Below are 22,344 nucleotides of genomic sequence, written 5' to 3' on the forward strand. Positions count from 1 at the left end.
ACATCAGTGATGTTTGGTTATTTTCCTGCAGAAGCCTCAGGCGCGCATTAAAAGGCTAATACAAATCATTTGGAAGCATGGAGATTTATTGGATCATGAAAAGTGTCTTTATGGTGTTGTATAAGAACATGTTAGATTCAAGTATATTTTTGCTATTTTTTTTTTTTCATACACAGATTAAATGGTCAGTATGGTTAAATGTTGTTTCATCAACAGTTAACTGAATAACCTTCACATTTTGTAGACTACTGAATCTTTGTTATCCAATATTTTAAGCGAATAGTTTCAGCTACCATCGATTTCTCTTCATTTGACATCAGTCTTAAGGAGGTGTCCCTGCCTCAGGGGGTAAATTGGGCTGTTGTCCACTGTTGTCAAAAACTCAGTGGTTTCAACCTGCAGTTTCCTGCGTCCGCATGTGGAAGTGTTCTTGGGCAAGAGTTATTCCCTGATAATCCTACAAAGTTTGATATGATGAAGTGGTCATGAATGTTGAGTGGTCAATAAGAGATGCTGATTTGGGTGCAAACAGGCTCAAATATGTTGTTCAAAAACCCAGGGCCTATTTGGAAATGTACCACCTTTTGTATAACTTATGTAGTGGAGGTCAGTCCCCAGTTCTTCCAAGGAAGCCCACCTCTTCTGCCCTCTTGTGTTCATTTTCAAAACCTGCTCTGAGAGGATGCGAGTAGGAATCAGAAATAGTGTACTGGCAGATATAATAAGGATATAATGTGTCTGAAGTGAAGCCAATTTCCACTGTTTAGAATTCTCCTCAGCTCCTCACATCACTATATGGCTCAGGATGACTGCTTATAAACATTATACCATGTCCTTCATTATTGGTGGGATGGGGGGGTGTTTGTCGAAGTTGAGGAGCTGAGCTCTCACCCAACTGTTCTGCTGATCTCCAGTGAGAATTTAATGCTTTATGACAAAGTGGGAAGGAGTTCGTTTTCAGAGTGAACCTCGCAAAACTTTTTATTGATGCAATGCTTATAATCATGCTTATATCCAAGGACCTTGTCAAGCAAACATCCATGTCTACAGAAAACAAGCCGTATATTCAAATAAAAACTACAGCTCTGCCTTGGAAATTACACAATGCAGAACACCACCCATATCAATTTTGTACTGGACCTCTGCCTATGTGTCTGTACCCTTGCCCTGATCTATGCCTCATTACAATTTCATCACAGATCGTTGAACTTCATAGTTTTTTTTTTTGTTTTTTTTTTTGGCCTGACATTCTCTATGAAATGTGGGACATATTAAATAGAGGCTAGTGCTTTGTAAACGATGTCAATGAAAATTTCCACAGGTAGGCTGAAAAAAACTCAGACACATGTCTCTCCTGCAGAGGAGTGTTGAAATAAACAGGATACACCTGCCAATACTGTCAAGAGCCAAGAGAGAGTGCTTGTAAATAAGAACTTTGTTCAATTTTCAATTAAACATAGAAAATGAAATGTCAAATTTTCTTTAAAAAAGTGGGTGGGGAAAAAAAAAAAGTCAAAAAAATCTACAAAAAATCTACAACACAGTAAAGGGTGCAAAAATTGAAGGGATATAAAAAGTCATACGTTTCGACTCACTTTCATGAATAAGCAAATCAATAAGTGGCACCGATGGGAGACATATAAAGGAGGAAATAACAGGAACTGACATTTTGTGTTTACTGATCCCCCAAAGTGGGGTTTTATGTAATCAACCTTTAGAGCATTGAGCAACCACAATGTGTATAAACCCAAAATATTTCCCCCCCTAGAGAAGTAATTTCTTGATCACTATCACTTTGACTTCATTTGTGCTTCTTCTTCAGTACCTTTAGGATGTGGATGGTAGATTCCTCTCTAATGTCTTTAAGTCAGCACTTTAACTTACCTTAGCAGGGAAAGCTTATCTGGCTCTGTCACAAGGAAATTTAAGAAACACCTACAAGCACCTTTAACAAGAGATGAAACCAGCCAGATACTGAGAGTTAATTAATGAGCTTTAGAAACGCTCATAGGCACATTTCGTAAAATCTGGACCGAACTGACGCTATAGCTGTTCCCTAGTTGCCTCGTGCTAAGCTAAGCAAACTGGCTCCTGCTTATTGTACTGGAATGAGAGAGATATTAATCATCTCTTCCAACAGCAAGAGTATTTCAAACGTCTCAGACAGGTTAATGGTCTATAAGGTGTACTGGCTAAACTCTACAAGAGCACGGCTGGCTAACAGCGTTAAGGGATACTTTTGTGATTTTTCCAAGAGAAAACATTCAGATTTATGTGCAGTAGCTGACTGAATTCGAAGCTTGCCACAACACCTGCATAATGGCTATAGCAGATGTTTACAAGCAAAATGTTCACAGCGTGGGGTCAACACTAGTTTTATGAGGTATAATGGTTTAATCACCATTCATGGATAAGCTGTTGTGCAAGCTTTCAAATTTGCACTATCGACCCAAACAGCTGCTCCACTGAGAAAATGCATAATTACAAAGTGGGCTCCAGGAGCTCAAGGGGCTTGTTGGTCTAGGAGTATGATTCTCACTTTAGTTGTGAGAGGTCCCGGGTTCAAATCCCATTAGCCCTCACAGTAACGGTCTTTGTTTGAGGCCACTACAGAGTTGTAAGGATTGCCCATGAAGGCAAATTCATTGGTGCTGTGTGCGTCTGTGAACCACTGAAATTGAAATAGCCTCCATCTCACATGCTGAACTGGTGGATGCTTTTGCTTGATCAATAACCTGTAAACCTCTCATTTTAGGAAGGAGGATTCAGGTTTTGAGAGACGTCAATTCACCACAAGGACCTCTACAATTCTGGAAGGGGAAGACACGGGATATCAGGATACACTAAATCGAGCTATTCAGATTTAGGATTTAAACTGTAACATTAAACCTCCTCAAGTCAACATTTTTATCATAACAATACGATTTAAGAAGTCATCTGAGGTAAGAGGAGACAAACAACTTTGGGTAAATACTTCTTTTTCTCTTTTAGATATGGAAATAAGCAATCATACAGGAGACACCAATGTTGTGTTTACAGCTAGCTTCCACTGCCCCCGAGAGGCCAAAAAAATAAATAAATAAAAGGTTCAAACATCTGTTGTACTTTGGAATTCAATGGCACACCATATGCATTTATGTTTGTGCAATATTAAGATACCACCATAAAGAGTTTAAACATGCTCTATGTGTAACTTTGTTTTTATTTGGCGCTTTATAAATAAATTTGATAGCTAATATATTAAATAAAAATGTTGGATTAGCTCACCAAGCAACGTGATGCAGAGAAAGAAATATGCTCACTTTTGACTGAGTGTAAAAAAGAAAAATATATTTATTTAAAAAGTACACACTTTGGGACAAAATGTTTCATTCATGAAAGTCAGTACATCAGCGGACTATTATTGTAATGGGTACGAAACCATTCACGATCATTTTGATACTTGATGCATTTGATCCAACTGTGGTCTCCACGTGAGAGATAGTGAAAAATATCTCACAGAAACTTTGTGTCCATGCTACCTTATAGACTGATGGCAGATATAGATCTTACAGAGGAAGTCAGAAAAGAAAAACTAAAAAAAAAAAACAAAAACAAACAAACAAACAAACAAAAAAAAAAACAAAAAAAAAAAAAAAACAAGAGATAAATGACAGCTGTTAATTTCCTGCAGACCAGCTGTCAAGGATTTAATTGGGGCTACCCATGTGTGATTGCATGTTGGCAAACTGTTAGAGGCTGTAACCAGTAGTGGACTGAAGGTGGGAGTCTGTGTTTCAGGTAGTCTTCAGTTTAAAAACTATTACGTTGCTCTGCAGGTGGATGTTGCTGAGCCAGCTTACCATACCCGCCTCTGGCTGGGTCATAGTCCTGCCTGTACTCATCTCTCACCTAAGCAAAAAAAAAAAAAAAAAACAACAGAAACACAGCCAGGGGGCACAGGTGAACGGGGGAGGTGGGACCACACAAAATAAGAGAAAAGACAGAAATATAATGACCACATTTGATTTCTTTTAATAAAACCAATTTCTGTAATAAAAATACTTTTATTATATTTTAACCTACCCACCCAATTTATTAGTTTAGTTCTTAAATTAATTACTGTCATTTTCTTTATCGTATGTTTGCATATTTGGTTGTTTCATTTACAAGAAAAAGTCGAGAGAAAATAAATGCTAGAGTTGCTGAAGTGAAACCTACAACAAAAAATGCTGACTGATTTCACATTTGTGCCTGGAGCATATAACCCATGACAGATGTCACCGAAAGACCCCTTTTCTTTTCCAATGTAATGTCAACAAAAATATAACTAGAAATAAATTGTTTTGTACATATGTATTTTGTGTATTTTAAAGCAAAGCACAGCAAATGTCATCTTTTTGTATGTGTTATATGCACAAACAGAGTCCGTGTAATCATTTTTAAGTCACTAATTATGCATACTGTCAAAAGTATACATGACTTATGTCATTTTCACATCTATTTTCATGGAGGGTTCATAAAGTTAGACACTGAGGCCTTTTTTTGTTTTTAGAAAAAATAAGCTTGTCTGTTACCCTCACAAATGAATCCGACCCTGAGTGAAATATTCATGTTTCCTTGTTTACACCCTTCTGGAAAGCTCATTGCGTACCACTACAACAAAATTGGGCATGATTATGTATGTTGTATTTGTTAACAGCATAGAATACACTTTCATTTTTCCAAATGTCATGATACGGTAATGCTGTCTTCTCAAAGGCCATGCTTAATCATGCATAATTTATTTTGGAAGTTATATCACTTTCTAAATATCATACTGGTGTATTAAAATGTCATGATATAGTGTATTGATTTTTTTGAATGCCATTTCAGTATATATCATTGTTTAAATGCCAAAGGATGCCATGTTTTACATCAGTTTACAAAATGCTGTCCAGCACAAAATCCTAAACTTTTTCAACACAAAAAAAAAAAAGGCAGTACATTTAATGAAGAGACTGAATATCAGGATGACACATGAACCCTGAGGGAAGTCTGAGATTAACAACTAAACCAAAACCCAAACATGTGACAAATAGCTATGTGTTCCTGTGTCCTAAACAAGAGCAACAGCTGAGGGGCAGAACACCGGAAACAATTACAACTACCACATTCCCCTCTCATTTGTTCCCTGCTTTGGATGCATACTTCCATGTTTGCAAAAATGATTAAGCCCAATAAGATTATAACCAGTCCAATACTTGAGGCATGAGGATGATACCAGTGATGCTTTTGTTTTTATTACACATTTTCCAACATACCGCAAGGGGGATAAACATGGAGAAATTAAAATGCTTCAGCTATTATTGGCTATTTTTAATCAATCAACTTCAATATCTGAAAACTTGCTCTGCAACCTACAATTGCAATGTTGACTTCTGTAAGAATGACAATAGGTCTATATCAATAGTCAACTAAATTAGTTTATATTGAATATATTTTATCAATAATGTTTTATCATGATTGTTTTGATTGTTTATTGCAATCAATTCTAATTAGATAGCCACAGTATTATTATCGAGTGGAAATTGTGCATATTTGACTATGAGTGGGTGGGGGTGTTGTCATGAGAGGTCTCCTTTAAACCAAAGTTGAAAACATTTTTTCATATAAAATGCCATCGGCACGTCCAGATACGTGTCCTCACCTGTCCTCCAGATTTGCCGCGGCCGTACTGCCGTCCCTCTTTGAAGCCAGCGTCCCAGTCTGTCCGGATGATTCGATCATCCAATCGTGTACCATTAATGAAGCGCATGGCATGTTCTGCATCTGCACGTGTGTAATATCTGGTACATCTGGGGTTAAGGTCTGCCACAAACACTCAGAGGACAAGCTCTAGTGGTACTAAAACGAGGTACTTGGGTTAGCAACCAAGCAGACTGAAAGCTGTGTATGTGCGTCAATGTATTTTCAAAATACAGTGCTTTTAATTTATGCCAAAGGATACTCTACAAAACAGAATCCGCAAGCTGTCTTCTTGATTTTATCCAGACCGATGATGATGCGCTTCACGTCTCCACTTTTAGAGAACAGTTCATGTACCTGCTCATCATTTACAAAAGATATTGACTAATTATGGAATTGTGTGAAATGCTTTTAACACTTCTCACTAAGTTGAAAACAGTTTGAAATATATCATTTTAATGCACTCCACTAACTCGTGTCTGATTTTAAATACAGATACCAGATACCAAATACCAGCTTCTTGTCAATTTCCAAAGAAGCTGTTGCAGGGCTGTAACTGATGAAGTACTTAGTAAAAAAGAATCCTACCTGCTCCTCTGTGGTGTAGAAGGAGAGGTTCCCCACATACAAAGTGTTGCTCTGTTTCAGCAGCTTCTCCTGTTCATAGCGGTTACCCTGAAACATAAGGACAATTGGAAAGTATGAGCAGATAGATAGATTTACATTAATCCTAAACTAGGATATTCTTCGGTAGGTACGAAATAATCCCAAGAGGATGAGAGTGAAGCAGTATCGGGTGACTTAACTGTATTGCTTTTGAAACCAGAATTTTACGGTGTTGAAAAATGTGAAGACTCTTCCCTTTACCTTCAGTGTTTCTTTAGAATAATCTATTGTCATTATTTCAAATTATCTTAATCCCATGCAAATTATACTAACATTATTTTATAGAATTTTAAATTCAGAGTTAATATTGTAATTGCATTTTTTATATAAAGAAAAGTGCAACCTGGGAGCCATAACAATGAATTAATTACTCGAATGGTGGATCACTCTGCATCCTTACATTTATCCGTATAAACTGCAGTTTGTTTTCATTTTGATTTTTCTGCAGAATTTTATTCACTCATGTCCTTTCACTTTACTAATCTCTCTCTGTATTATCACTTGCGTTTGCACATGTTGTAGTAAAGTTTGCGTTTCTTTTGATTTGTGTTCATTTGTGAGTCTATTCTGGAGCACATGTAATGAACGGAAGTTCCCTTGCGGATTAATGACGTATTTCTGATTCTGGATGAACAGAAAAATCCATCATGTGTTAATTTACAAGCAGGCAAATAAAAAAAAATCTATGGATTTTTTTTTCTCAGAAAACAACTAATGCGAGATCTTAATCAATCATTTGAATTAACAAAAAGTTGGGTAGCTTATTTCAGTGGAACATGTGAAAGATGTGTGCAAGACAATACAGACAATGAGTGCTAGTCCTGTTGAAAATATGCAACTATTTACAATGAAGTCAGGCTGCTGAGTTACTTGCCGTGTTGTTCCAAGGCAGGACAAAAACATCGAATTCATTTAAAAGGCACGCCATCTGTGCCAAACCTCTGTTGGCTAACGGTTGCTAACTGTTAGCTCCGAACAAAGTGTACATTTATCGATAAAAAAACGTCGTGGGGGAAGTTCCTCCGCAATGTTACAGCACTTACCTTAAAATGCTGGTCTCTGTATTGACTAATATCAATGTAAGAATCACTATTCAACGCGTTTAATTTAACAGCCATAGCGAAGTCGCAGATCGGCGGTCTGCTGCTATTCAAGTGAAAACTGTAGAAAAACTTCCGGTTCGTGTGTCCGTCGTCTGAAGAATTCCGAGTGGAAACCTGTTCCTATTAATCTTCAATGTTAACCTCACAAATTGAGGCGCGCCCCCTGCCGGCAGCATGTTGTGTTCCTGGTGTGTTTTCTGAGGAGAAGTACGACAAATTTAAAATGCCTTAGTCTGAAATACGTCATGGGTCATTAGAGGTCAAGCCATTTTGGTAAATAATGACAACAATAGTAAAAATCGGCCAATCTGAACCCCAAGTGAAAAAACAGCAAGTGCAAGAGGCCAGAAATATTTTTGGCCACAACAGCACTCTTCCACCCTATCTGCAAAAAGACACACCTTTAATTCAATGCCAATCCTTAATGTTAGGATTCATTTGCAGCATTTAATGTCCAGTTATTGTATCTCTCTATTTAAGATTATTCACTCAGTGATTAGTCTGCCAACAGTCACATGACCATTGTAGGTGGAGGTTGAACTGAGATGTGGTGCCACACTATTGGCTGCACGACATATCTGTCATTTGTTACTGGTTGGTTGGTTGGATGTCTTGTTTTTCATATTGTGACTTCTTTCTTTCTTTTTTTTTTTTTGTTGAGATTTTACACATATTTTCCAAAATATTTTCAGAGATATTTAACTTGTAAAAATATATATCTTCAGTCAAATGCATGGATATATTCAACTTTTTTCCCCCACATCCATTGTGTTTTCTTGTGTAACAAAACCACTTACGACTCAAAAGGTTCCTATAAGGTCAACATTTTATTATCAGAATTCAAATATCATGAATAAAAAAATTATCCTAAACTATAATTTGCTGACTTCTGAATAAATCTATAACCTAAATCACTTTGTAGAAAATGAAACAATATGAATGAACCCACTTATAAATCAGCAAAAACATTTTAATAAAAATTAGATGAAGTGGCAAGATGTGACATTATCAACAGCCCCTGGTCAAATGCTGGCCAGAACTGCCTTCTGTCAATTCCATTAACGTTTACAAGAACATACATTATAGACAGTTCTTATAACATCACACCAACATATCGGAGCATAAGAAGCAAAGCCAGTGAAAGGAGGACAGCGGCTCTGCTTAGGTGTACCATCTCTTCTCCCAGATTTTCCATGTAGTCTTAACAGAGATCAGATAATCTCCACTTGATGCTGCAGCAACATCTGGAACCCAAAAGAACATGACAGTATATCATAAAAAAAAAAAAAAACACACCCACACACACAAAATGGCACAAGTCAAGCAGCAACCTAAAAAACTCCAAAAACACAAGGACAGTTTTTTTTAAGTGTTTATGTTATTTAATTTTATTTAGATTCATTCTTTAATATTCTTTAAATAACTCTATGTGACAAGTTGACACAGCAGGAGTGACAATTTGATGGGAGACCAGATACTGATAACCAAGGCCAAAACCACAATACTTCTCAGACCAAACCCGAGCAGTTTTATCTCTACTTACAACTTAACAAATAAAAACTATAGTTAAGCATCCTAGTTGACGAGCTCATTGTTTTGTTTTCTAAGCAAATTCATTCATTTGTAGAGCAGGTAGGACTGTAACATGAACGCAACAAGATCAAAGTTTAGTGAGAATGTCTCTCAGAAGTTGACGAAGAGACGAATCCAACTTTAACAATACAGTGCTTAAAAGTTACTTCTTCCAAAATAAAAATTAAAAAAACCTACGTTTTCAAAGTTGCCTTCCTCGCCGCCTCCTCCTCATCAAAGCTCGGATCTCCTCTCGATGCTGAGCAGCTCCACCTCGAAGATGAGCGTCGCTCCGCCGGGGATCTTCGGTGGAGCTCCCCGGTCTCCATAGCCCAGCTCTGCGGGAATGACCAGCTTCCTCTTCTCGCCCTCGCACATGCCCAGCAGGCCCTGGTCCCAGCCTTTGATCACCTGCCCGGTGCCCAGGGTGAAGGTGAAGGGCCTGTCGCGGGGGATGCTGCTGTCGAACTCGGTGCCGTCCTCCAGCTTGCCCGTGTAGTGCATGTTGAGCACGTCTCCCTTGCGGGACTTGATGGGACAGTTGTCCACTCGCTTCTTGATGCCGATCTGCAGCTTCTTCTTCTCGGCTCCGCTCACCGCCGCCGGGCTCAGAGACAGCACGGTCACCGCGAACAGCAGCAGCAGCGGCACCCGCATGGCGACTCACTTCCGACGAGCTACGGGTTTATTTATCGGAAAATGAGCTCCGAAGTTCACTGAGAAAACTCTGAAGGGACGAACAAGGGGGGAAGGAGCAGGAAATCTGGTGCTGAGAGCGGAAGTGCGTACAGAGAGGACCGGAAGTGTTTTACCAGAAAAAACCTCCGGAGTTTCGAAGTTGGTTTCAGAGTTGTCGAGAAAAGAAATGGCACGTCATTTTAGATTTAGTAACCGACACTATACTAGGATGTAAATTCAATAGACACCGATCGGTGAAAGAAAGTATCTATTTTTAAGCGTATTTCCTCCACTTAAGACTTAAGGAACGTATCAACATACCAAAGTCACAACAGTGGAAATGGGACCGTCATAATGATGTGAATGCAGCTTTAGTGTCTCGTCATTGTCGACTGAAGAGCGGAAAAAAAGAGAAAACTAAAATTAAAAATGCTCCAAAGACTCAAATCCCCAGAATTGAACGGGCCAGTGTTATGTCCTTACCACTAGAGGCCAGTGCTCACTCTCAGATCACCGACTCCAACACGAAGCGTGCTTCAGCGTCCTCCACAGTGAACGATGCCGTCCAACTGCTGCATAGCGGTCACCTCGTCCAGCTGAAGTAAGTCAACCCCCCCTTTTTACGCCTAGATGTTTAAATCAACACATTAGCTTTAGCCAGTTACACGACCGACAACCGCAGCACATCTGCAGCTGCCTAACGGTGACTGTTGGTGTCATTTCAGGGCTGAAAAAGACGAGAGGTGAACGGGGAGCTAGGGGTTAGCCGAGTTAGCTTAACCGACACATTACCGGAAGGAGACACTGCGGGCCAAAATGCTCTCTCGCATGTTATATTCCCTCCTCAACAAGCTCCATGTGGTCGAAAAGCTGGCGGAGTCTCGGCCGATCCGTAGGGCGGCTCAGATCACAGCTTACGCCATCACCAAGGCTCAGATAGCCGGCCGGGACGCCTCGCAGCGGGTCATGCGGTCACAGACGCTGCGGCAGGTCCGGGAGGAGGCCGGCAGAGTCCCCGGTGACCTGGGAGAGGTCGGCAGCCGGCTGAAGAGAGTCCAAAGGACGTTCATGAATGAAGTGAAGGAAGGGTGGAAGGACGGCTCCAGACAGATAAAGAAATGATCAGGACAGACTGACAACATCTTACCTGGATACCTGTTGATGGAAAGAAGCTGGCCGAGAGAGTGGCTGCATGTTGGCCCTGGTTCAGGGAGAAGATGGAGGAGGGCAGCACTTCTGTGTCCAGATCATTCATCATCACTGAAGTTTAAAATTGATTGCATTTATGGCTTTTGGCGTGGACACAAGCCGAATCAGAAATACTTTATTAATCCCCTGGTTCTGACAGTGCCTCAAACTTCCCTCCCCCAGTCTGACTGTTGTGGATATGACACCGATCTTGCAGAAGATACTGTTTTGAACTGTCTGGAAATCCTTTTATTAACTAAATATGTGTAAAGATGTGGTTTATGGTGAAAGTACATTTACCAAATATAGCTGTATAAATAAAGATTATAAAAATAACATCTTACTTTGTAAATTGTCAGTTTGCTCTTGATAGAAAAACAAGCTCATAAACAGACTTAGTTTAGATAACAGTATGATGAAAGCAATAACCTTTCCTCAATTGAAATCAAGGGAGTCTTTTATGATACCACAATTGCCACCAAGTGCACCTGAAAGGTCAGACTTCTCTCCACTATTTAAAAACAAAACAAAAAAAAAAGTTGACTTACTTTGCACAAAATAATGTATCTGCATTGTTTTACACTATCGTGGCAGGAATGTGTCTTAATGCTTAGCCTAAATTCCAACCGAAGTGGAGACTGGAGCGGTGTCTTTTGATATAAGATTTGAAGCAACTCAGGATCTGCTGTGCATGGATTAAAATTTTGTGGATGTATAATTTTTCACAGAGGAGCAAGTAAGCTTATGTAGTAAGCAATACACATGCCAAACCATAAACATTCACACAAGAGTTACAATGTCTGGAGGTCACAGTTTGTTGCCTCCAAGTCATAACTCATAGTTCATTTGTTTCCACAACTCACCAATAGGAGATTAATTTACAACATAATTTGAGTAAAGATAACAACTCAGGACATCAAATTGCTTGCAAAAGCACATTCAGCTCTTTGTGGCTCCACAGCTCAGGGAATATTTGCTCCATTTTTTGTCTTTGAGTCCATTAGAAATTGTCCAGTTCTGTAAATTGCAATGACAATTAGCTGATAAACATTTGATATTAGTTGTGATTTCTCAATCAGACTTGGAATTTTTGATTTTTTAAATGTGAGAAATGCTGATTTTCATTGTCTCAGATAGGCTCATGGTAAGACCTCCTCCACTGTCAAAAGTTACAGGTGTGAAAACAAATTTTACTGTTTATCTCACCAGTCATTTGTGAAAACACATTTTTGGTTCCATGTACAATGATGAAAACCCATGACTACAGTGTATTTTCTTTTTTTTTTTTTTCTGTTTGTCAATGCGGGATGGGTTAGAAGCTTGCTGCAATATGCTACATTATTTGACTCTTAATCAGGGGCGAGAGACAGTGTTAATTTGAATGCATAAAAACAGCTTTATTTCTTTTGAAAAAGCAGAGAAAACATCGTTCTGTAGTAATACTTGTGCAGACACACTGGTCTGGCAACTAAATATTAGTTACATGTAAAATAATTTCATAAAGAAATATCTCTATTGTGAGGAACGGATGGAATTTATTTCTGACAGTCTGAGTCAGTACATATACACTGATATGGCACCTGAACGTCATATAAAAATAGATCTCTCAACACAGGAAAATACACATCCAATCAACAATTCTAAAACCATTAACAGTATCAAGCAGCAGAAGGTTCAGTAGTTGTTACAGGAAACAGGTTATTTTAAGTTGTAAAGAGACATTTCTGGAGTGAGTTGTTGGGTCAGCAGACACGAAGGCTCAGAAATGTCTAGTGTCAGCAATTACTGTCTTTTTATTCAATTACATTTTGTTTGCACCTTTATTTTTTCACCAGGAAATTAACTTGTTTTAAAAAAACCTGTTGTCTTGACCCAATCTTTTCATTGATTGAAGAACTCATTCACTCTCCATCATAACCACGTAATGTTTCCTTCATGTTCTCCCCAATCCAGTCTGTTAGTTACTCACTCCCTTTATGTCTAATTTTATAAACTGAAATTCTAAAAACATTTCAAATTAATTCTGAAAATAAGACAAAGACAAAATTCAATTTTACAGCAAAAGTTTTACACGTTGAGCTGCAGATGGGCTCAAATGAAAACTGAGTTACGCTGTGTGCATTAGATAGCAAAGTTAGATTTTTAAAGCATTTGAGGAGAATACATGAAGCAGACAGTCTGTGGATGAAAACTCAACTCACTCATTATCACACCATGTCCAGCACAGCTCTGTGTGGAGGCAACACTAGTGCATATTCACTGATATGGCATTAGCTTATAGCTGGAAACGCAACCTGGAGGCTGTGTTCATTAGTAGTACTCACAGAGCAAAGGGCAGCAGAGCAGAACAACAATCTGACTTCTAAACACACATGAGGCCACATGAGGCAAATTGGAAAGTTGGCCTGGGATCAGCTACAGTGGGAGCCATCCATTTGCAATGTGAAAAAATGCATTTTTGTCTTACCAAAAAAAAAAAAAAATGTGAAGCCCAGAGTCACTGGGTTGATTTGAGTATTAATGAGTTCAAAGGTAAACTTCTTAGTCATTTTCCTGCAGAAGAATCTTCTGCATAATCCACATACATGGGGAATTGTTTTGACTAGAACTACTTTCTACTGCTACTATTTCATAATTCCCTCTCAAAGGTACTGTGTTCTGTGGATTATTCAGATAAAATGGGTAGTACTGATGTGATTTTTTTTTTTTCAATGCTGAAAGCTCTTCAACATTTCTCCTTTTGAGTCAGGGTGAGGGTAGAAATAATAAAAATTGGACAAGTGTCATTGCCATTGACGTTCCAGTTTAACTGACCAGGCTTTAGGGAGGTAAAGCAGAAGCTAAAGAAAGCATTATCTGTGGCTCATGTATCATTAAGGTACTCATCCACTACAGCAATGTAACAGGTGGCAGCATACACACTGATATGGCAGCTCACCTTCAGTAAACAGAGTGGAAGCAACACCTTCTCTCATTAAACTAACTCTTCTCTGCCGACAAAAACAAGTCCTTAATTTCCTTCAGCACTAGCACCATTTAAATCCAAAGGTAGTTCTGGCATGCTATCTCCTCATACATTGAAATATCAGATATCAGATAGAAGCTACGCAACTTTAGGCAGAGGAGTTGTTGGTCACCAGAAAAGCAGGGGGTTATCTGACCCAGACCAAGGCTCTGGTGGGTGATTTCATCTGACAAAGACAGTGGAGGCTCAACGGGTGAAAGAGCGGAGAGAAAGATATATGCAACGTATAAAGGAAGAAAGGATTAGAAATAAAGCTGGAGGAAGGGTAGAAGTGGCAGGATGATATTGTGGCTTTACATCCAGAAGCTGGTCAGAATGAAGCTGAATATGGCCATCAGCACCAGCCATGTTGAGGACATCACTGAAAGGGGGAAGGAAAAGGGAATTATAAGAGGTTGTACAAAACAAATCTGCCAAAAAAAATCTGGTTTTCAAAGGATAAGATCTGAGACTATGTTGCTACAATATACAGTCAAAATTGGCAGCAGCTTTTCTAAACTGTGGATTATATTGTCCACACTCCCTTCACCAATCTCTCCCTGAATATCTTAACTTGCATAACTTAACCCTCACAAACAACAAAATGTATCTGAGCAATTCACTTTACAGCTGCACAGTCAGACTGACAAGCCAGAGTTAGTGTTACATAGTTCATGTATTTTGTTATTGTATTGTCTGTAATAATTTAGAAACTACCTGTTGGATTTTGGTAACAGGAAGGGAAAAGGCATAATCAGAACAAAAGCGATATTGACATGTTCACTAAGGGAAACTAGTAGTTATGGTAACTGAAACATGACATAAATACAGCATGCAATTAAACTGTAGCTTCATATGTGTACATACAAGAGCTGTATGAGTCTGAATAAATGTATTACTGGTGAGTGTTATCGCGAGTTGTGGTAATGTTGCAACAGCTATTATATTAAACAGCTACTAATAAACAAATAGTTTCTTTGATTAAAAAACAACACAAAATAACACAAGTGAAACACAGAAGTCAAGATACTTTCAATGTTAAAAGCAGCAGTCACTTGGATTGGATCACAAGGAATGATGATTTGTTGTCGTCGTTTTACCTGCAACTGATGAATTACATTCCATTTCGACCAGAGAATCGATGTAACCCTGCCCCAGCCAATCCTGGTAGGTCTTTTTCTCAGCGACGCCGACAAGGCGAATGGTGGAGTCTTTGAAGATGAGGTCTGTGCCCTTATATTTCGACGAGTCAAACATCCTGAATTCAGGGCCTGTGTCACTGCCGAAATATCTCTACGAGGAAGCATAGACGGGGAGATAAAAACAGACTGAATGAACAAGAGAACTGACCAACAAAAAGCCTTTCACTCCAGACACAGAGTGCTACACCTCAGCCACCACTTGATTTCCTTTCACCTCTACATTAGAACTCATACACGTGTTCACATGTTCCTGAATTATAGTTAACATTTCCTTATTTATTTCTGGGTTAAACCCATGTTATCTTTTAAAGGCCCTCAATAGTTAATTGATATATGGCTGTCAAAATGCTAAAGTTGTTGAAAAGTTGTTGTTGCTAAAGTTGAAATTGTTGTTTATACTGTATGTATTTTTATGGGAGCACGTACAGTGTGATCAAATTTGTCTTTAGAAGAAAAGTTTGTGTCAGCAGATACTACGGCTTGTGTTATTGCATTTACAAATGTGTAAAACTCAGTTCTGGACTTTTAAATAAGAAGTTATGCAGGATGTAGTGCCAAAGGTGCAAAGTTTGCTGATTTTATAATTTTATTTATTTCGCCACTTCACGTTCAAGTCACTCATAAAAAGTGGACACGTGTAAACACTCTTACCTGAGCATGGTCCAGTAATCCATACACTGCGTGGATGTTGGTGTCAGGCCGTACCATCACAGCGTGGGACGGAACTCGAGCCAGGTTACAGTATTTGTACTGTGTGACTTCGGCTTTACTGCCTTGAGAACAGAGCAGCTGGTAGTCTGCAGATTGGAGATCTATTGCCCATGATTCTCCGGAATTACCTGAATCAACGCACAAAATATGTTGGTTGAAAGTGTGAGACCGCTGAATGAAGAACACTTAAAATCTTGCAGCTGTCTGTCTTACCATCAGTGTTTTGGAAGACGGTAGAGTGTTTGACAAAAGCCACATCTCCATCTCCCTTTGCCAGACATCTGAAGACATGTCAATATAAGAAACATCTGATCAGCGAGTGTGGAAAAAAACAACAACAATGGCATAAGCAGGTTGAATTAGTAACATAAGAAGTTTTTACTTTTACATTGCAGGTACATTTTTGGAAGAATTCAACAATTTATATGTTGTGTTGTTCCTCTAATTCAATAATGAAGCATTTGACTGCTGATGTTTATGGGTGAGCTGTCCGCCATGGCAAAGAGATGGACAGTTTCCAATAAATTCAGTTAAAATAAGTAAAACACATGTTAAGTGATGTGCAGGATATCACTGAAAGATAAATAGCAGAAACCCAGTCAGAGGGATGAAACACATAACCCAGGCGAGCGGCAATGCTTTGGGATGTTTCTGGTGTTTTAGTACCTGAAGGCACCGTTGTACCCATCGTACAGATCTTTTCCCTTCTCACATTTGTCATTCCCTGTGCTGTCCCCAACACACAGATCACACAGGTTGCCAGGAAAACCAGGTTGATTGGCACCTGGCACGCAGCTCTGCTTGAAGAATCCTCCCACCGCTAAGCATCGTGGGAGAGACAGGTAACAGAAAGTCAAACACAGGAAAATTTTTACCAAAAGCAAAATACATTTTCTAAAATGGGTTGTCCTGGAAGAGCTTTGTCAAAAAATAACTGATGATCTAATCAGGTTTAAACTGAACGACAAGTAACATACAGAAGATGTATGTAAGATGTAGTTTGAGTTGCATTATGGGAAATGCAGGCTCATAGATTTTGATCCTGCTTATTTCATCTTTATTTTCAAGTATCCCAACACATGATGTCATTTTCAGATTTTTGAGGGAAACAATTTACCATCTGACAGAAAATAAATAAAACCAATTTAATATTAATAATAAATGAACTGTTCTGTTCCCAATGTAAGTCTAAAGGTTTCTGTTTTCTGCTGTTATATTTCTATAAACTATCTTATGTGCCTGAAGTGAGTCCTCGACTTGCAGCCAGTCAAAACAGCTGACATTTTATCGAAAAAGTAACCAGCAGACTGATCAATAAAGGGATGAATCCTTAACATCCTTGCAGCTAGATTTCTACAGAAGGAGTGAGTTCAGCTGACAGGCCTACTCGCTGACCTTCGGCTATCTGACAGTGCTGCGGGGCGATCAGGCCATTCTCAATCAGTGCTGCCACTGGAATGTTCCAGCCAGCTGTGCGACCGTATCCAGTGTGACAGGAACGACGGCCACGCAGGTCATCAAGGGTACGGATGTCAATGCTAGTCTTTTTTACCACCACAACTGCATAATACATGGAGCCATCACGGTCCTCTGGAGAAAGAAGAAGAAAAACATGTATGTGTCGTCTTTAAATTCCAGCGGGAGCGGTTGCTTTGCTTGTGTTTGCATTTCTACCTGTGTAGCTCTCGGCAGTTGCAGGAACCAGGCCGTAATCTTTGCCTGCTGTGTAGATGTAACCTCCATCCAGAGTGATGGCGTCAGCCTCTTTGTTCTAAGCAAACACGGAGCAGAGCACAGATTGAAATCAAAGATTTGCTTGAAAAAAAAAAAATCTTGATTGAAGTGTTTTTTTCTCTTCAGTCCTGCTGTGTTAAAAACTTTATTTTGAAAAAAAAATATATATATATTACTGGAGGTGTTCTTGGGGAAATAGCAGTAAAAGAAAAACATTGAACCACCTTGATTTTGTTCATGCAGTCAGTCTCAGAGCCACCATAGACACACTTGATGCTTGGAGTCAGACCTTTATTGTTAAAGGCCACAGCCATGTCAGCACATTTCTGCTGCTCACCGCTGGACACCACACACCACCGCAGGGTCTCTAGTATATTCAAAGATAGGTGAGTGATAAAAAGAAGGAAGACAGAAGTGTGACAAGTGATTCTGTAGCCTGGCTACTCAAACTTAAAAAAAATAATAAATAAATACAAAATGATTGTACTATTTAAGCAATGTTTGCTGGGTTGCTCATATGGTTTGACATCAATATTAATTACTAAAGGAAAAATAACTGTATAGGTAAATGTAAACATATGGTTACCTCTGTGGCTAAATATGTTGATTATTAGTGAGTGAGGAGATAGAACTAGGATGAACATAGAGCAGGTATGGAGTAAGATTTATATTTTGTATTCTACAGTTATTCCACACATCCTAAAGCATGTCTCCATAGGTGTGTATGCAATTTGTTACACACAAGTAGACTGAGCTGAAAGTACAAAAAAGGTGCTTCTCACTCATCTACAACTATTCATGCCTCTTATCAAAAAAATATAAAAATGCCCAATGTTGTAATTTGATACTTTGACAGAGACAGACATATAGATAGATAGATAGATAGATAATAGTTTACCTTCTGGTTTACAGTCCATGGCACTCAGAGCGTTGTAATAGTTAGTGCCCATCCACTTCTTGGGGTCATTTGACTCTGCTGACAGAAAGATGGCGGATGAATTGGAGAACATAACAGTTCCTCCTCCATATCCATCAGAAGAGAACATTCGGAAGCCTGACTTTTCCTGCAGACAGGAAGTTATACTTTAGTGAAAAGGCACTGTCTCATTTAGAGGTTAATGTGGTTGAAAACATCCTTCAGCACTTCATTATAGTGTCACCATTATTTAAATAGGTCCAAATTTCCAGGATTATCAACCAATCAAGGAAGCCAACATACATCACTCATCCATACAGCACACATCACAACACACCACTGACTTTAGAAAATGCTCTGACACATCCTCTGCTGGGCAGACTGGAGGCTACAGTGAGTTGCTATCAAAAGTGTAAGGACAAGCCTGAGTAAGCTGGTTAGCATGATAGCTTTGGACAAAGAAAATACTGTGATATTGATTAGAGTTAACATCAGTGTTCATTTCTACCACAGGATGGTGCGCGTGGTGAGTAAAGTAAATGGCTTATAATGCAAACGCTGTGCGGTGTAGCAAAAGCAAAACATCTATCCATTATTATTATTAAGTGCATAAAAAGGTGGTCAGGTGAAAGACTCGAACACTGTGCTGAAAGGAAAGTTGCCATTTAGAATGAGCAGAGGATTATTCCGTACCAGCCCTTCCTTCAGCATGTCGTACACCACCGAGGGAGTGATGTGATCGGCAACCACAATGCCACGGAAAGGCACCCGGACCAGGTGACACGTTTTCCACTGAGAGACTGGAGCTCTGGTGCCGTCACGACACAACAGCTCATACTGTGCCGCATGTGTAGCTGATGTAGGAGGTGGGGGAAAAAGTTAGAACAACCGAATGTGCCTTTGTTACTATCAGAGCCAACTAATCACTGTCCAACCATAACGAAGCAGTTACCATCAGCGTTCTCCTCCACAGTTGTGTGTTTGATGAAGGCCACCTCTCCTGCACCTTCAGACAAACATCTGCAAAGAAACTCACAATTACGCAAAAGAAGGAATATTAAAAGATAGTTGAGAGAAAAATGATAACCACTCTTCTGTCTGTGTGATTGTATGAATATGTTGTACCTGAAAGCTCCATCATAGCCGAAGTATCTCTCCTTGTCGCTCCTCTCACATTTGTGGTTCCCTGTGGCGTCTCCTACGCACAGCTGACACAGAGATGGAGGATCCTGAGGTGTGTTTGCTCCAGGGATACAGCTTGCATTGAAGAAGTCTGCCACGCCTGATCACAAACACACACATGCACGTGTCTCTGTCCAGTTTTCTGCCTGATCGATGGATATGTATGTGCATTTGTCTTACCCTTTGAGATGTCGCAGCCCATCACAGACATGTAACCCTGGTCAATGAAGTATCCTAAAGGCATGTTCCACCCCGCGGTTCGGCCTTTCCCGGTGTGGCAGGTATTTTTTCCCGCAAGGTTGTTGATGTTGATAGCAGAGTTCTCTTTCTTTACCACAGCGACTGCATAGTAGACAGCACCAGTATCTGACAGCAAGAGCACTGGCGTTAAAATACTGGACATGTGACACTGAGACGCAGAGTAAGTAGTTCAGCAGCAACGTGTCGTTCTCAGCGAACAGCAACAAGATTCAGGTCAAAGTATAGACTATTAGTCGTATCAATTATCACATATACAGCACTGAGTCAATTTGCAGCTTCTTTCTAGTAAAATCTTACAGTCAGACTTTGATTCACTGGCAGCTATCTTGAAGGAGGCAGTCTTTCCCAGGGTGTAGATGTCTTTGGCGAACATGGACAAGGCATCAACTTCTTTTCTCTGCAGATACACAGCAGAGAAAAAGATGATTGGTGTTTAAATGACTCAAATAGATAGACAAATAAAACATTTAGCGAAGAATCTCATACTGTTCCAACATTAACTTCTTAAATTGCAATGTTTCTTAAAAAAATATTTTAAGAGAGAAACTTCAATTTCGCATTCTTCCTTGTGTTTGATTCTTTGTTCAGATTCTGCTAAGTCATCCCGGTCACATATCAGAAATCTTCCAGTCTGTGGTTGTCATAAACAGCCTACTTGGACTCTGATGAGAACATCACCTATCCAGTTGTTCATTGCAACTTTCCATGGCCTCTGTTATCTGATTGGCTGATTGCATGTCCTGCTGTTTTGAGTAATACATTAGCTTTTAATGAGTCCCCTGTTGTCTGAACTAATACCAATAAACTAAATTAATATTTAAATAAATGTACCTTTAATCAATCCGCACCAAGACAAATAGTCACAGATTATTTAATTAAAGATACTCAATGAGATTTAACATTTATTGACTTAGATCGTGTCTTAACAAAATCTAACCTGCAGTTTCTGGACACAGCCCTCAACTGTTACTCCACTAACACAGTCGAGGGACGGACGGATCGAGACTGCGGCGAAAGCCTGTGACATGGCCAGACATTTCCTCTGTTCATTTTCTGAGATGGTGCACCATTTGATGGAGGTCTGGCCAAGCACTGAAAGAGAAAGACACAGAGAACACTCATCATTCAGTTCTTAAAACATTACCATACATTTTTTTCCCCAAGTACATGAAAAAATGGGCCTCTGCACACAGATAAAGAGCACACCCATACAAAGCATATCATTTTGTGCGTCTTTGCCGTTCCTGGATGTATCTTTTTGGAGGTGAAGATGGAGGCCCAGGAGGTCTTTTAAAATTTGTATTTTTTTTTTTAAATGTCTCTCAAATACTTGTGGCTAGCTTGGTTATTTCGGTTGTGAAAGGTCACAAACTGAGTAGTTATTTATTTACTTAACTAGTTATTTGGGGGACATTTTCCTCTTTATTTGGGCAGATATGGTGAGAGAGCGCTAAGAAAGAAAGGAAGACATGATTTAGTTCCACCCCAATGTATGGTTGGTGGCAGACCACTGACGTTTTACCTTAATTTTTAAGAACCCCCCCCCCCTCAAATAATAATAATAATAATAATAAAAAAAAACGGCTTTCATGACACATTGAAATATGTGATTTCATGACTTTGTTCGCTGATGCTGAAGAAAAACTTTTCCTTATCTTAACCAGCATTGATGCAAATCAAACCTGTTGTTTATTTGGGTCTCATGAATTTTATTCAAGAAACGAGCCAGTCAAGTGTATAAAAACAAATGTGTTTGTGTGTATGTCTCGGACAAGGATTTTGTCTTGTGAGACAAAGACCTGAGCTGAACTGAAAACAACTAGGCCCATGAGCAAACAGAAACACTTATATTTGCAACATTGCAGCATAAGCAATTCTTACCAGTGTGTGCTATCAGCAGGAGAGCTCCGAGTGTCCTCCACATGGCCATAGCCTCTGTCTCTTCAGCCCTCTGTTAGGTAAGACAGCCTTCTTCTCCCTCTCAGCTACTTTATATGATGATCCCAGAGTCAAAGTCCAACTTCTATCTTGGAGACTGAGCTTAAAGTCCTTGTGTGCAGCTTAGTAGAGATGCTATTTTTACAACTTGGCCATCTACAACATGCCATCCAGGAATCATGAGATTCAGTGTGTTCCTGTTGCGTACCTGGCCTGACACGTCTCTGCTGCTGCTGCCTGGCTGCACGCCAAAGTCCAGACAGAGAGGCCTTTTACAGACAGGACCCCACCTCTGCTTTCCTCTCACTCCCCTACTGTATGAGTGTGGTGATTTTCCACTGGTGGCCAAAGGGAAAGAGGAGATTCATGACACAGTGAGACCGTGGGTCAGTTAGTCACTGCTCTCACTGCTGACACAAAGAACAAAGAGAAATAGTCTGTTTACCTGCATTACTCGCTAACCTTGATGTTTAGGAATCTCAA

General features: G+C 39.5%; 3 protein-coding genes across 3 annotated transcripts; all 3 read right to left on the reverse strand.

Moving 5' to 3' along the window:
• Nucleotides 1-3,309: 3,309 nt before the first annotated feature.
• Nucleotides 3,310-7,528, reverse strand: ncbp2 (nuclear cap binding protein subunit 2). Its single transcript, XM_029500191.1, has 5 exons — nucleotides 7,416-7,528; nucleotides 6,295-6,381; nucleotides 5,969-6,063; nucleotides 5,669-5,807; nucleotides 3,310-3,891 (listed from the first exon to the last, which is right to left on the reverse strand). Exons 1-5 carry the CDS (start codon nucleotides 7,488-7,490, stop codon nucleotides 3,793-3,795), a joined length of 495 nt encoding a protein of 164 aa, XP_029356051.1. The 5' UTR covers nucleotides 7,491-7,528; the 3' UTR covers nucleotides 3,310-3,792.
• Nucleotides 7,529-8,289: 761 nt separating this feature from the next.
• Nucleotides 8,290-9,834, reverse strand: fkbp2 (FKBP prolyl isomerase 2). The gene is made up of 2 exons (XM_029500322.1): nucleotides 9,246-9,834; nucleotides 8,290-8,719 (listed from the first exon to the last, which is right to left on the reverse strand). Exon 1 carries the CDS (start codon nucleotides 9,702-9,704, stop codon nucleotides 9,282-9,284), a length of 423 nt encoding a protein of 140 aa, XP_029356182.1. The 5' UTR covers nucleotides 9,705-9,834; the 3' UTR covers nucleotides 8,290-8,719; nucleotides 9,246-9,281.
• A 2,461-nt stretch (nucleotides 9,835-12,295) lies between these two features.
• Nucleotides 12,296-22,078, reverse strand: meltf (melanotransferrin). Its single transcript, XM_029500323.1, has 16 exons — nucleotides 21,805-22,078; nucleotides 20,861-21,015; nucleotides 20,221-20,320; nucleotides 19,843-20,028; nucleotides 19,606-19,762; nucleotides 19,427-19,500; nucleotides 19,174-19,334; nucleotides 18,463-18,628; nucleotides 17,789-17,931; nucleotides 17,505-17,601; nucleotides 17,226-17,420; nucleotides 16,497-16,650; nucleotides 16,044-16,111; nucleotides 15,771-15,958; nucleotides 15,018-15,210; nucleotides 12,296-14,299 (listed from the first exon to the last, which is right to left on the reverse strand). Exons 1-16 carry the CDS (start codon nucleotides 21,851-21,853, stop codon nucleotides 14,232-14,234), a joined length of 2,154 nt encoding a protein of 717 aa, XP_029356183.1. The 5' UTR covers nucleotides 21,854-22,078; the 3' UTR covers nucleotides 12,296-14,231.
• Nucleotides 22,079-22,344: the final 266 nt, after the last annotated feature.

This window comes from Echeneis naucrates, chromosome 4, assembly GCF_900963305.1.
Source record: "Echeneis naucrates chromosome 4, fEcheNa1.1, whole genome shotgun sequence".
In the NCBI taxonomy this organism is placed as follows: Eukaryota; Metazoa; Chordata; class Actinopteri; order Carangiformes; family Echeneidae; genus Echeneis; species Echeneis naucrates.

Coding starts and splice junctions, on each gene's coding strand:
- meltf (XM_029500323.1), bottom strand. CDS start 21,853: ATGGCCATGTGGAGGACACTCGGAGCTCTCCTGCTGATAGCACACACT. Junction 21,016..21,804: donor CCTGCTGATAGCACACACTG/GTAAGAATTGCT, acceptor TTTCTCTTTCAG/TGCTTGGCCAGACCTCCATC. Junction 16,112..16,496: donor GGGTACAACGGTGCCTTCAG/GTACTAAAACAC, acceptor ACATGTCTTCAG/ATGTCTGGCAAAGGGAGATG.
- fkbp2 (XM_029500322.1), bottom strand. CDS start 9,704: ATGCGGGTGCCGCTGCTGCTGCTGTTCGCGGTGACCGTGCTGTCTCTG.
- ncbp2 (XM_029500191.1), bottom strand. CDS start 7,490: ATGGCTGTTAAATTAAACGCGTTGAATAGTGATTCTTACATTGATATT. Junction 5,808..5,968: donor TGCGGATTCTGTTTTGTAGA/GTATCCTTTGGC, acceptor CAGATGTACCAG/ATATTACACACGTGCAGATG. Junction 3,892..5,668: donor GCGGCAAATCTGGAGGACAG/GTGAGGACACGT, acceptor TTTTTTGCTTAG/GTGAGAGATGAGTACAGGCA.